This window comes from Suillus paluster (assembly GCF_016628075.1).
Source record: "Suillus paluster strain FC165 chromosome Unknown EDB91scaffold_146, whole genome shotgun sequence".
In the NCBI taxonomy this organism is placed as follows: domain Eukaryota; kingdom Fungi; phylum Basidiomycota; class Agaricomycetes; order Boletales; family Suillaceae; genus Suillus; species Suillus paluster.
In genome coordinates, this window is record NW_024537706.1 from 1 (window position 1) to 13,067 (window position 13,067).

A 13,067-nucleotide genomic window follows, 5' to 3' on the forward strand; every position below is an offset into this window, starting at 1 on the left:
TCTAGCGAGATGTATCGTGAATCCGTATGGCCAAGGCCTCGAAGGTCATTGATCAAACTCTCAAAGACGTGGGCATTTACGCCAAGTTCGCAGCGAATGCGCTCTGGGTGGCCAACAATCAGCTCTATCACCCACTCTTCCCCTGTCAGCGTGGAGGTGTGATAGGGCTCAGGCTCGTCCGGGATTTGTTGCAGGAAGACTTGTGTTATGGCGGCGAGCAGTATATTGACGAGAAGAGCGATGTAACGAAGCATGCGTTCGCGGACTGCGGCTCGCGCCTGGTGACTCTGATCTGCTTGTCGAGCTCCTGGCAGCAGCTGAGCAGTAATGAGAGGTCCCTGTGGAATAAGACTGTTAGCAAGTATTGGGTCAGCAAACAGCGGCTGATTCAACAGCGGCTGCATAGTGAGTACTGGATCCATGTTATACTGTGATAACATATCAATAACGATCAATCTTACCGATTGGTTTCTGACTCCGCTTACATCTCAGACACTTCCAATACTTTGGGTTGGCAAATTTCGTTCAAATTTCGGTTGCTGAACGGGCTCTAATAGACTAGGCAGAGGCCACGGCTGGTACGTAACCGAGGCTCACTTCCTCATCATTCCCCACCACGTCATGGCCAGTGCCCTGTGGGGAAAACAATGGCTTATACGCATGCTAGGCTGTCAGCTGACCTCGCGGCTAGTTCACTTCCTCCCGAATAAATCCTGTGAGTAGCTAATACAAAGTTTCGAATGGAGGTCCACCCGTGATCTGCGATCATGTTTCTGCGTGTCGCTGCCTTTACTTGGGAGTGAATACATTCGAATACAGCATTTTCAAAAGACGGTTTACGCGCACATTGATAGGGCCGATAGCGAATAACAAGGGGAAATCCACTCATAGCACACACAGATCCTGAATTGACTGACATCGTCGAATTGCTCTTATTGTACCACACGGTACCGCTCACCAGGCACACCATCGAGATTCCACGACAATCCCGCCGGTCCGGAATCTATTTCACTCGAGGGTATCGACGGAGCATTCGCGCTACGTATATCGGAGTGCGAAAATAACCAGTGGAACAATTATTGGTCGATACAAAGTGAGGATTTGCGAGGCGAAGTTTATAATTTAGAGTCCGTTGACCAAAGCCTTGTGCCATAATTTGTGGCCGCGGATTCCCTCGAGGCGTGGCACCAATGGAATGGAATGAGAGTTCGAAGTATATTTGCTAAATGAATTTTCAAGTGGGTTCCTCGGCGTCACCACCACACCGGGCACAAATTGGAATGAGGTAAGTATATAATGTATGACCAGTTATACGACCATTTGTGGCGCTAGTACTATGTATGTGCATACCATCACACTCTGACGATGACATTAACAGTGATATACTATCCACACTTCTGCAGGTACAGGTGCTCCTCAGGGTAGTTAATACGATTGGCATCATCAATATTTAAAAACGAAGTCAGTCATAATTCGAATGCATTGACGATTTGTTAACGATGAGTTCCCTTAGGCTCCTACCCTCAGTCATGCCACAACTGCCTAGTAACCTGTACATTTCTGACAGCACATGGCCAGTCCTCGGTGCTGCGCCTTGCCTTGTGGTTGTAGCATTCATCTCCCACCTTCCTCTCCCACTCGGAGGCTTCAGGCGCACTTCCTGCATCCTCGCAAGTGACGTGTCGCAGTTGATTCATCGTCTCGTGATTATCCAGATTCGACACCGCGTGGACACATTATTATCCATACTTGTAACTCATGTAGAACACACGGCGAATACCCGCGCCGCAAGTGTGCAGATTCCTGTTCTATCGAGACGAACCGATCAACTCCCAACAATAGCAAGTGCCAGCACAGAGCGGAGAGGTAGAACTATATGCCCCCCCCTCTTCCCCTGACACGATTTAGAACAGTAAGTACTTCACGGCCTGCGCAGCGTGGACTGAACATCAACCAGATCAAAAATACCTCCGGATCTATTGCGCCGACAGTATGCAAAGTTATCGTCCAATCTGTCAGTAGCAGCATCTGTGCGGTACTCCACCGATGACTGTGCGGTACTCCACCGATGACTGTGCGGTACTCCACGTCATCGGTGGCGTCACGCCTGCTCACCAAAATACTAAGTGGCCAAAAGCTAAATGCATCATCTACCGCGTTGTGCTTATTTGCGGCATACTGGATTAGGACGAAATTACCCGAGCTCACGCAGGGAAGCCTCGAAGACAATAGTACCACTAGGGTCACGAATTCTACTTGGCAGCCGCGTTAGTAGGCTACATAGCAGTAGGAGGCAGTCGACAGAGACTGCTCAGCATACATGCTTGCCACACGAACCACGAAGGCGAGCTGCGAAGATACGTGTATAGTCCACGTGTCTTGCTATCCCCTATGGTCTATTCTATAAATCAAACTAATTGGAAGAGTGAAAATCTTGCTGCTCGACAAATTGGCAGAACATAAAGAAAACTTAAACTCAAGTTTCGGCTGATTTATAGCGATATTTAAAATTTTGGACTCTATAGATGGTGAACCGGCTCAAATACTACATACCCCAAGCCTCGCATTGCCACACAGTTTCGACGGATCATATCCTTGAACCTCGACAAATGGCCCGATTTGCAAGAGTGGATCTCCACACCAAGTTGCGAACCCCCCAGCACTGCTGACGTGTCCAGCCAGGTCCAGCCGTGGTCAAATTTGACCACGGCTGGACCTGGCTGGACCTAGCTGGACAGCACTGGAGGGGTATCCCTGGGGTATCTGGGCAGGTGGGGTTGAATCTTAATATGAGGTTTCGGAAGGGTGGGGTTTAAAGGGGTTCAAGTTGAAGGTTGATGATGAGGCCTAGGATTAAGTACTGAGACAACTTACGAAAGTGAGACTCACCTGTTTCGTATTATTTCGTTCCCCACATTTCTTGTGTCTACTAAACTCCGATTTCCACCACATAGTATCTATATTATAATTATAGTCACGTTCATTGTTTGCTGGATTGTGTTGAGCTATCGTATTTTTACATGTGAGCTATAGTTAGCGTGGATGACCAAATAAATACCATCATATCATGATGCATCTTCATCATCATCTTCATCGAGAACGAGTGGGTAACCACCATGAGCATGAACTGAAATTCATCTCCGAGGGATGTATTCGGTCAATACACTGACGTGGCGTCTTCAATTGGTATGTTAATCCTTACTGGAAGTCATAGGTGACTTGAAGTCACCCATTCTCTTATTTGTGGTCAAATGCACTAACGCACCTATAACTCAGATAGATCAGAAACGGGTTTCGTCGCAATCCGGATGTTAGATGCTATAAAACGGCACCCCGCAAAACTATATCCTCACTTATTCTTGAGATACTTCCGACATCAACTGCACTTGTCCACATATCAATAGTAGGTAATGACTCTTCCAGTGTCATCTGCGAGTGCTCAGGCTCGGTACTCATGCCAAATTCTCAGATCAGTGTCTGACTTCGCCATGGCATTTTCTGGCACTCTTACAACGTTCGTGTACGATATCATCGGCCTCGGATTCGGCCCGGCAAATCTTGCTGTTGCTGGAGCGCTGCTGGAGCAACCCAGAGAGGTAACTCAACCTGATGCATCACACAGTGGCATTCATTGATATCCCAGACCTGCCCGGTATCTGTGAACAAGTCTCTCTTCATCGAGCGATATCACGAATTCAAATGGCACCCGGGTATGCTGCTCCCTGGCACCCGCATGCAGATTAGGCAAGTGCAATTGTATGTCTACTGCATCTTGAATCTGAAGGAAGGAACACAAGTTTCCTGAAAGATTTGGCAACTCTGAGATCACCACAGTCTCCAATCACCTTTATTGCATACCTGCATTCCCAAAACCGTCTGGTGGACTTCATCAACCGGGGCAGCACTTCTCCGACGCGGAAGGAATACGCGGATTACCTTGCCTATGTCGCGCGGTATGTACAAGACCAAGGCATTAAGGTCGCTTATGGCGAAAATGTTATTGCAATCGAAGAAGAGGGTGAAGGAATTGTGCAGGTCCATAGCATGGTGCTTATCACGGGCGAAATTAGAGTTCGTCGTGCAAGTCAGTGTATCTATTGCAATGTTATCATGCAGTAATTGACAGGGGATTGTTCAGGAAATTTAATCATCTCGCCAGGAGGCTCGCCGTGGGTCCCGCGGTCTATTCAGGCCATCTTGCCTCATCCTCGCATCATTCACACTGCTCAGTACTTATCCTCTGTGGAACCGATGTTGGCCATGACGGAAGCAATAACTCGATCACTCAAAATTGCGGTTGTCGGCGCTGGGCAGTCTGCAGTGGAGGTACTACTTGACCTCCACTCGCGGCTAACTAGTATGGGTAAGAGTGCCGGCAAAGCACACAACCTCCACCTCATTATTCGTGGTGGCTCCTTGAAATCGAGTGACGGCGGTCCTTTTGCGAACCAGGCATACAATCCAGAGTGTGAGCTGACCGCTATGCATCTACCGGGGCAAACGAGAGTACTGATTTTCTTTCGCCAAATTTCTTTCCCAATTTTTAGTTACAGATGTTCTGTATAACCTGCCAAGTGACCCTCGAAGAAAAGTGCTCGCAGACTACAAAGGCACGAATTACGGGGCGGTAAATCCGCGTACGCTTGATTCAGTGGGTTGAATGTCATTGTCGCTAATATATCGCAATTAATAAGCATGACAACAGCTCTACGAAGTCATGTATGACCAACAAGTAGACGGCAGCATCGCTAGACGCAAGGGAAACAAGCTGTCTGTGACCAGCACACGTATAAACATCATACCCTACAGTAACCTGTCGTCGGCGGAGATCACCACACATCCGTCACAAATATCCAGAGAGACAGATACACTTTCGATTATTTTGGAGAATACCCTCACACACGATGTCTCAGAGACGACATATGATGCCATCGTCTGTGCTACTGGTTACGAACGACATTCATGGCTGGACCTCTTGAAATCATCCAACATAGGCAAGCGCTTTGGCCTGAGCGCTACCTCGGATAAGACGTGCCTCGCTGTGGAGCACGATTTTGGAGCAGCTGTGGATGGCGATTTTGGACCAGCCGTTAACGGGAGGAATGGTCATTTGGACATGTGGAGCAAAGCAGAGGGGATACATATGCCACGCACACTCTCGGAGAGCAAGGTTTCCGGTATGCCATCTACGTCCCTGAGTCACTCAGAATATTTCTCACCAGACGTGACAGATACACTTTATATTTCGCGAAGTTATAGGCTTCTTCCGCTGCCAACAACGGGTCGTGGATTCGTTCCAAATATATACTTGCAAGGTTGTGCAGAGGAAACGCATGGATTAAGCGAGACACTGTTGAGCGTGGCGGGAGTTCGGGCAGGGGAAATTGTGGAAGACTTGTGTTCGAATTATTAGGGGTGATTTTGGGGCCGGCGATGCACGCTGTATAATTTTTTGGTTTCATTTATTGGAAGAGAGGTCTATTGGATGGCACCTTTTCTGCGACTCGGAATATTGGCTGATTGACTCACTAGCGGACGTGTTAAAAACAGAAAGTATTATCGTAGGATGTATATGTATATGTTTATCAAGATGACGGCCTAGTATGTTATTTTTTCAGCAATTATATGGCCTGATGTACGAAAGTACAATTCCTGCTACTTGTTCTCGAAATTTAAACAGATGGGTCCAGCGGAGCGTTGATAAAAAGTCAAGTTTTCCCTGGGGGGTCGCCAGTTACGGAAGTACTGTACTACACCCGTGACCCGTATACTTACTACTTATGACCTCTTCGAATTCATAGTGCCAGCTTGCACAAGCTCGCACACAACCCCACATAAATTGTAATCTTTGCTACCATGAAACTGTCTTATCCGTCTTTATCTGAAGCTAATCAAAACGACCTTGCACTCACACTCAAGATAGCCCGGCATTCTTGTTGCACAACTTGTGATTCTTGTCCTGGCTTGCGGCCCCCAGCAGGCGTTGAGGTGGTTCTAGACGATGATGCTCACCAAAAGTCTCTACTCGGCGATCTAACACAATATGGCTCCGACGAAGAGGATAGTACTGCGTACCTCGAAACGTGTATATGTGGCCACGATGTAGCAGACCACGGTGGTCAAGTATCTTCCTTAGGACGAGAGGAATTTTCTCGGAGAGCACGTCTGGCAACTCATCTTGACGAACTTTTTCAAGTATGTCTTCTCGCGCACTATTATATACACGCTGACAGCACGCGCATCGTGTCAGGAGGCAGACAGGCTGCTTGACTTCAATTATACAGACGAAGACATTGACTCCCTCAGGCAACAAATGAAGATGCCCGTCTCTATGGTTAGCATAGCGTCTCCTTCCATCCGTATGTCGTTTATTTTGCTTCCTACGACCTCTCAACTGTTTCAGAACAATCTTCTCCACATGATCGACCATCATCCCCAGCTTCTTCTGTACTCAGTGATGAACCTCCGCCTTCAAAGCGTCGGCGGCTGTCTTCCTCTTCACTTAGCAATGAAGATGATGATGACGATGATGACGAAGACAAACCTTTAGCCGCCCAAGTTGCAGATTCGGCTCCAGCCACCGGAACGAGTCCTAGAAAGGCTGTGCCGCACAGAAGCGGAAAGAAGACTTCCAGTATGAAGTCAAAATCGCAGAAGGCTCCCACCGGAGACAAAAGGTCAGAGAAGAATGGAGTTGCGAATGGTCGCAGCCCGGATCTAAAAGTAAAGGTCGAAGATAAGATGGACGAGGGTCAACTCACCCGCCTTGCGACTGGAGTTACGGTGGACACGGGGCCAACATCCTCTGCTGTAGTGGGTTGTACTCGTTTTCCTCATTTGACTAACGTTTATACTACTCTGTTCAAGCCTTCCCACAAACCCGAGAAAGCTGCCTTTGTCGAGCTGCGCAAGGGGATTATACAAATAACTGCAGTGGAGAATGACCGACAGCCTCGCTCTCTAGTTATTCTCACTGGTCTCAAGACTCTGTTCCAAACACAGTTGCCTATGATGCCGCGCGAGTACATTGCACGTCTGGTTTATGACCATAACTCCAAATCACTCGCGATCATCAAACGTGGTTATAAGGTCGTAGGTGGTATTTGCTACAGACCTTTCCCGCACCGTGGTTTTGCGGAAATCGTCTTCTTTGCTACTGCATCCGTAGACCAAGTGAAGGTAGGTCGAGGTCTTGTTAGTCAAGTATGCGACTACAATTTCTATGACAGGGCTACGGTGGTATGCTTATGGACAACTTCAAACAACACATCAAACGTACATACTCTGATGTGATGCACTTCCTCACCTACGCCGACAATTTTGCTGTAGTATTTTTCAAGAAGCAAGGCTTCTCGAAGGAGATCACGCTTGATCGTTCTGTGTGGGCTGGGTACATTAAAGACTACGAGGGAGGAACGATCATGCAGTGCACAATGCTGCGCAAGGTCAACTATCTTGAAAAAGCCAGCATCATCTCTCAGCAGCGGGAGGCAATCCTTACGAAAATCCGCGAGATGTCGAAGTCGCACATCGTATACCAGGGTCTTCCGCAGTTCCAGGAAGGTGCTCCAGAAGGGATCATAGTGGATCCTAAGGACGTCCCAGGGCTAAGTATGTTATCTTTCTGTAAGTGACCTGGCGCCTCAAGTTTGTTGTAGGAGAGAGCGGTTGGACTCCTGGCATGGAACACAGGTGAGTTGGCTTTCGCAATCTGAGTCGGTTGGATATGACTTCTTGCAGTACGCGTTCCGGAAAAGGTGCCGAGCACACTCAAATGCAGCGCCTCCTGTCCGATCTCAAAGCCCATCCGTTAGCCTGGGCTTTCCTAAACCCAGTCAACGCCGATGAGGTTCCGGATTACTATGGCGTCATCAAGAGACCTATGGGTCTGTAACAAGCTTTCTGTGACATGTTGTTTTACATTAACATCTCTATCAGACTTCAGCACGATGGAGCACAAACTGGACACGAGCCAGTATTCCACGCTCAAATTTTTTCTCGATGATATTCAACTGGTGCTTGATAATTGCAAGTTGTACAACCCCGAAACATCGATATACCATAGGAACGCAGTGAAGCTTGAGAAATTCATGAAAGAGCAGTGTGCAGAATTTGCAAAGCGAGGGTCCTAAGGACAGTTGTATTGTTGTGTTATCTTTATCACTGTGCATCTGTACTCTATTTACCAGGGATCATATACGGCTCGAGAAGTCATCTGGCATCCCATGCTTTTCAGCAGACACAAAAAGATAACATTCAGCTGCAGGATTAGTGTGAGCCATAAACAGCGGCACTGAGACGAATTTACAACATAAGCAGGCATCTTGAGAAACGCAATGGAAAATGGAAAAAAGTACGGTGTGCAGGCAGAAATGAGTCCTAGCTAAATTTAGCTTGAATAAGCGAATTCGAAGATGCGCTGAGCGATGAAGCATACTCACGTTGCGAATAGCTAGTACTCTTTCTCGTGATACCATTTCGGCTTCTCATCTGTCTTCAACAGCGTCTTTACTTTCTGTACGAGCGCTTCAACACTGGGGGACCGCGGCGCTGTGGGAGGAAGATCGCTTGCGAGTGCGACGCAATAGCCATGGCCGCCGACTTCGCAAAATGTGTTAGTAGTATTCGGAAGACCGGTCTCTGGACAGTCTTGCAAAACTCCTGGAAAGGCTTGATCATACTGGAGGTGTTCCGTCTCCATGTTGAAGTTTGTATGTTTCATCAAACGTCACATAGGAACCACACATGGTAGGCCTCCGGTGTGTGACGACGTTTTGGTAGCGCCAGCTGGTGGGGAGCATTAGAGGAATATGTATTCTCAGGACTGGTGGTAATGGAAGCCTCATCGAGACGGACTCGAGGCCTAGTAGGGGAGGTTGTCATTTTGCTTGATCGCAAAAGTTGTCGTGGATCAGATATATGTGACAGTAGTGTATATATACGTAGCAGCGGCAATGCCCCTATCCAGCCGCGACTCAGGGAAAATAGGTGGAAGGCAGTTCAAACTCCGCGCAACCGACCGTTTCTCGTGCATGTGACCTTTCTCAAATTGATACTTACCGGCCGTTTTTTTTTGCCAAAGACAGAAAGCGACCCCGCATCTTCATCTCTAGAAGCCGACCCCGCCTTCAGCTCAGCAGACCCCTTGCCATGACCCATTTTCCCCTCAGGGAATTTTGAAGTATTGCATGACATTCCAACGGTGATTAACGAGTGGAGTAATCTCGGCCTTGCCTACAATATGCATCTCCGTCACTCAGGCTGTGTTTATTTATATGGTATGTTCATCCGCCAACCCTCAAGTAAGTACTACTAGCTAGGTCCCATATCACATCCTTACAAATTGCAGAGCGTTTCTACTTCATCTTCGCCGCCGTTGCTGCTTTGACAGCGTCAATATCTGCCAGTCCCCTTAACATCCGCAGTGAGGCTAATACTTGTCCCATACATTGCACCTGGGTAGAATGCTGCCGTCACTAGCAGTGTGAAAAGGGCAATAGTTTCAGAGTGAGTATGAGTAATTTGCGCCCTGGATTTAACTACATAACTCACCGGCATGGTAGACCTACTTGGTATGTGTGTAAAAGTCAGACTCTAGCATGTCGCGTGAGTCGTGTTTCTGCTTTCGCATCAGTGCAGTATGGTTGATAGCACGACGCGTTGGTTACCAGTGGTTTCTTGCCGAGCTGATCAACGTGCTTGTTGCTCGAGCAATGGAGTGGAGGAAATCTCAAATACTTAAATATATGGCATATGACTGGAGTACTTATAGCGCAGTTTTGTAGTCTTATTGTAAGTTTGATCATAGAAGCCCTCGATGACACCACACCTCCTCCTCCCGTCATAGGCGCTGTTTACTGGGCCTCATGGATGCGTTTTTGGTCTGCACTGAGCCACTGGGGGTAATCACGACCCCATTGAGTAGATGGTGATATGAGGTGCTATTCGGACTAGGGCTCCGTGAAAAACACCCCACGGAAATGACGAGTTTTAAACTCAACATAGGGGTTTTTGACACGAGTTATTTATGTAATGTTGGATGATCAAACACGTGCGGATGCTACTTGATAGACAGCTTATGGCAACGACCCCAGCGGTCTTCCTTTGATCGACATACTGGCCCTTGTGCTCCTCCTAGCGTCTTGTTGGACTTGGTGCTCACAGCGGTTTTCCCTGGCCAACGCACACCCCCCTCTGTCCATCTAGCGCCCATGACGTCTGCACCCCAGTAGCCGGTCCCCGCCAGACACACCCCGCTAGTACTCCTTACTGCCATGCAACTCCGTGCTGCTTCTCGGTCCTTCCAGCCTGACGCGATTTACTCAGACTTCAGCGGCTACGTTGGCGTCGATCATCAATTCGATCCGAATGGCAGGAGAGGGTCCTTTGTGAGCTGCGCTTTCACGATCTATACGTTCATTGTTTTTTTGTTACAGTACATTTGAATCCCTCGAAACGCTTGAACGTACGGTCTACTCAAAGCTCGCTCAACGATGCTCACTTGAACCTTGCGTCTATCAATACCGGGAGCATCTTTTGTCGCAGGAACCTGGATGCACACCCCCCGCTTCCACTTGTTATTAGTCGTTTTACCTTGCTTCTGATGAGATGTTGATATGTTCTATTCCACCAGAGTCCAGCGTCAACACCTATTTAGGTCCCATGGAGCCTGCGACGGCAATTTGCCGGCCCAATAAGCTCACCATCCCAGATGGATTTGGATTACCGCAGGGTCACATCCAGAGCACCCTCGAGCATATACACCTCCCGCAGATACGACGCCCCCATCGAACTACCATGTCGTCCTCCGAGTCAAGCCAATCCTTCTCGCGCGACGGCACATTACCTCCCACGGACTCTTCAAACTCCCATCCTGGATTGCAGAGAGCAGTTTGTCGTTGAGCTCTGCTGCATCTGCTAATGTTAGAATCACGGGCGGTATGTATTGTATGTATTCATCTCTGGTTGAATGAATTTTTGCTGTGCCTCCTGCGAATGGCGCGAGAGCATAGTGGGAGTGGCTCAGCGCACAACTAAAGCGGCTATCGACCTGACTATGCCATCCACACCTTCCGTCCATCTGGAATTCGCATGTGCCATATTTTACTACTCTCTTTGCTCGTTGCTATTATTCCATGGGACACTGAGGGGGGCATTCGGCTACTGTGACAGAATGTATGCTAATAGTCTGATTCGTTGTGTCTATCTTTCTCGTTACATTTGCACACCCTCACTGTCTTCCTCACTCGGTTTCCAACCCAACGCGTAAATGAAACCCGAATTCACTACTTTCCTTACAGATCGACAATTGCAATCTAGTCAACATCGCACGTATGATGGGGCTCGATGCTGACCCTAATTAGATGGTTGTGTGAGTCGCGTTGCCTAGTATTGCCGCGTCATACCGTCAGGTTTCACACATGCCACTCATGTATGTCACATCAGTACCGCTGCCCGCATCACATCCTGATAAACGATAAACGATTTCAATCGGCTGACTACGCTACCGACGTAACTCAGGCACTACTACATATAGTAAGAACCTCGTCAGCTCGTCGAGCATCTATATCATGATACATGATACATTGCATAGCTTACATCAGAAAACCTACTGATAGCAATCTTTATTTTGCAGCACGCGACTTGTTCTGACCGTGTGCATTCGTTGCCACTGTGTCAACTTGACACATCATGTCATGTCCAGCACCGTGCGGATGCAAACAATACTTAGGTATAATTTCTGCCCATCACACTCGCTGAGTACTAACAGAGGGGTTTGGAGGGGAAATATCGTTAGGAGATGGTAGCCATTGCCGACAGGTCGGATTCATCAATATCCACTTGGTCGTAGTTTGGGCAAATATTGATGCCCTCTCCATACCTCTCAGGATCTATCGCGCGATTCAAGGACGAGTCCCACCCTGAGGTTCTGCCTATACTCTTTCCCTGAAGTCCGCCAGACTCAACCATCCCCATTGAACTGCCGAGCATTTCGCGAAAAACATTCTAGGACATAAAAGCAAGCAGTCTTCCTACTGCCAGTATCAGAGCCATTATTCGAGATCCCCTCTCATATCACCTAGTACAAGCCATGCGTCTCTCATTCCTCCTCGCTGTTATTGCTGCTTTGACAACATCTATGTCTGTCAGTGCCACGTGCTTGTATGAACGCGAGCCTTGCGGGAGCGGGAGCGGTGGATATTGCTGTGCAGGTCTTACTTGTACTAATACTCCGGGTGTGAGTATGAGTCGTTCGCTTTGCATCCAACCTCATGACTCACCCTTTGCGCCTTGTACCAATAGAATGACAATTCACGTACATCGTGTACTCCCATTGATCACGTCACAACAACGTGACAAAATAACCATCTCACGATGAGCTTGGAATATTGCGACAGTGAGCCGTGTTTCTGCTTTCGCGTCGGTACAGTGGTTGATCGCATGATATGCAGCAGAGTCGATGAGTCTTATTGTTGATCTTCTGTACAAATTTCCCTGCTGCCTCGAGCAGACTCTTGAATAACATTACAAAACCTCCGCGTGAATTCTGATTGATACAAGACACCCGTGTTGCTCAACTTGCGTACATTGTTGCATGAATGCACAAGAAAACTGGTGTATCCAGTCCACGACGACATTGCAGTACGTGTACATACATGTCCTTGAAGATCGTTCAGAAGGGAGAAAGGGTTGGTATCAAGGACACTCTAACCTCGCCATTCTGCTTCCGGGACTAAGAGGTGTTTGGTTGAGCGAATGGTGACCCTGAGGTTGCGCATACGAGGGGTTCCCAAGTCATTGATTGTTGTGTCAAAATTCGATGTACTCCGTAGTTTAACCATGTACTTCTAAATTGATTTGAAGTCGATACTGTCTCGTACACATACAAGTCATGATTACATTTAAAGAGTGCGGATAAGATGGACGAACCTCTCACGTCACGATCATAATCAACCAGAAAAAATGATGATAAATCAGCGTCGAGGGTACCAGAAAAATGACGTTACATATGTCATCAATATCGGATTTGAGACGTTTCTCTGTTTATTCGCACTCATCAAGTGGAG

General features: G+C 47.8%; 4 protein-coding genes across 4 annotated transcripts; all 4 read left to right on the plus strand.

Annotated features, from left to right (window-relative positions):
• The first annotated feature begins 3,071 nt into the window (after positions 1-3,071).
• On the plus strand, positions 3,072-5,685 carry EDB91DRAFT_1172354 (L-lysine 6-monooxygenase (NADPH-requiring)-domain-containing protein). Its single transcript, XM_041320249.1, has 8 exons — positions 3,072-3,407; positions 3,470-3,596; positions 3,644-3,744; positions 3,798-4,084; positions 4,139-4,468; positions 4,548-4,651; positions 4,706-5,177; positions 5,232-5,685. The coding sequence occupies exons 2-8, from the start codon at positions 3,489-3,491 to the stop codon at positions 5,411-5,413; spliced, it is 1,584 nt and encodes a 527-aa protein (XP_041170099.1). The 5' UTR covers positions 3,072-3,407; positions 3,470-3,488; the 3' UTR covers positions 5,414-5,685.
• Positions 5,686-5,856: 171 nt separating this feature from the next.
• On the plus strand, positions 5,857-6,550 carry EDB91DRAFT_1063347 (uncharacterized protein; the record flags this gene model as incomplete). Its single annotated transcript, XM_041314607.1, has 2 exons — positions 5,857-6,195; positions 6,251-6,550. 2 exons carry the CDS (start codon positions 5,857-5,859, stop codon positions 6,548-6,550), a joined length of 639 nt encoding a protein of 212 aa, XP_041170100.1.
• Positions 6,404-8,264, plus strand: EDB91DRAFT_1172363 (uncharacterized protein). The gene is made up of 5 exons (XM_041320250.1): positions 6,404-7,179; positions 7,230-7,611; positions 7,659-7,692; positions 7,741-7,886; positions 7,939-8,264. The coding sequence occupies exons 1-5, from the start codon at positions 6,637-6,639 to the stop codon at positions 8,130-8,132; spliced, it is 1,299 nt and encodes a 432-aa protein (XP_041170101.1). The 5' UTR covers positions 6,404-6,636; the 3' UTR covers positions 8,133-8,264.
• Positions 8,265-10,274: 2,010 nt separating this feature from the next.
• Positions 10,275-10,902, plus strand: EDB91DRAFT_1255577 (uncharacterized protein; the record flags this gene model as incomplete). The annotated part of the gene is made up of 2 exons (XM_041324007.1): positions 10,275-10,388; positions 10,585-10,902. The coding sequence occupies 2 exons, from the start codon at positions 10,275-10,277 to the stop codon at positions 10,900-10,902; spliced, it is 432 nt and encodes a 143-aa protein (XP_041170102.1).
• Positions 10,903-13,067: the final 2,165 nt, after the last annotated feature.

What these genes read in the sequence shown, in the direction of transcription:
- EDB91DRAFT_1172354 (XM_041320249.1), top strand. Translation starts at nt 3,489, where the DNA reads ATGGCATTTTCTGGCACTCTTACAACGTTCGTGTACGATATCATCGGC. An exon ending in GGCACCCGCATGCAGATTAG is followed by an intron (nt 3,745 to 3,797) that starts GCAAGTGCAATT and finishes AAGGAACACAAG; the next exon opens with TTTCCTGAAAGATTTGGCAA. An exon ending in AATTAGAGTTCGTCGTGCAA is followed by an intron (nt 4,085 to 4,138) that starts GTCAGTGTATCT and finishes GGGATTGTTCAG; the next exon opens with GAAATTTAATCATCTCGCCA.
- EDB91DRAFT_1172363 (XM_041320250.1), top strand. Translation starts at nt 6,637, where the DNA reads ATGAAGTCAAAATCGCAGAAGGCTCCCACCGGAGACAAAAGGTCAGAG. An exon ending in TAAGGACGTCCCAGGGCTAA is followed by an intron (nt 7,612 to 7,658) that starts GTATGTTATCTT and finishes AGTTTGTTGTAG; the next exon opens with GAGAGAGCGGTTGGACTCCT. An exon ending in ACTCCTGGCATGGAACACAG is followed by an intron (nt 7,693 to 7,740) that starts GTGAGTTGGCTT and finishes GACTTCTTGCAG; the next exon opens with TACGCGTTCCGGAAAAGGTG.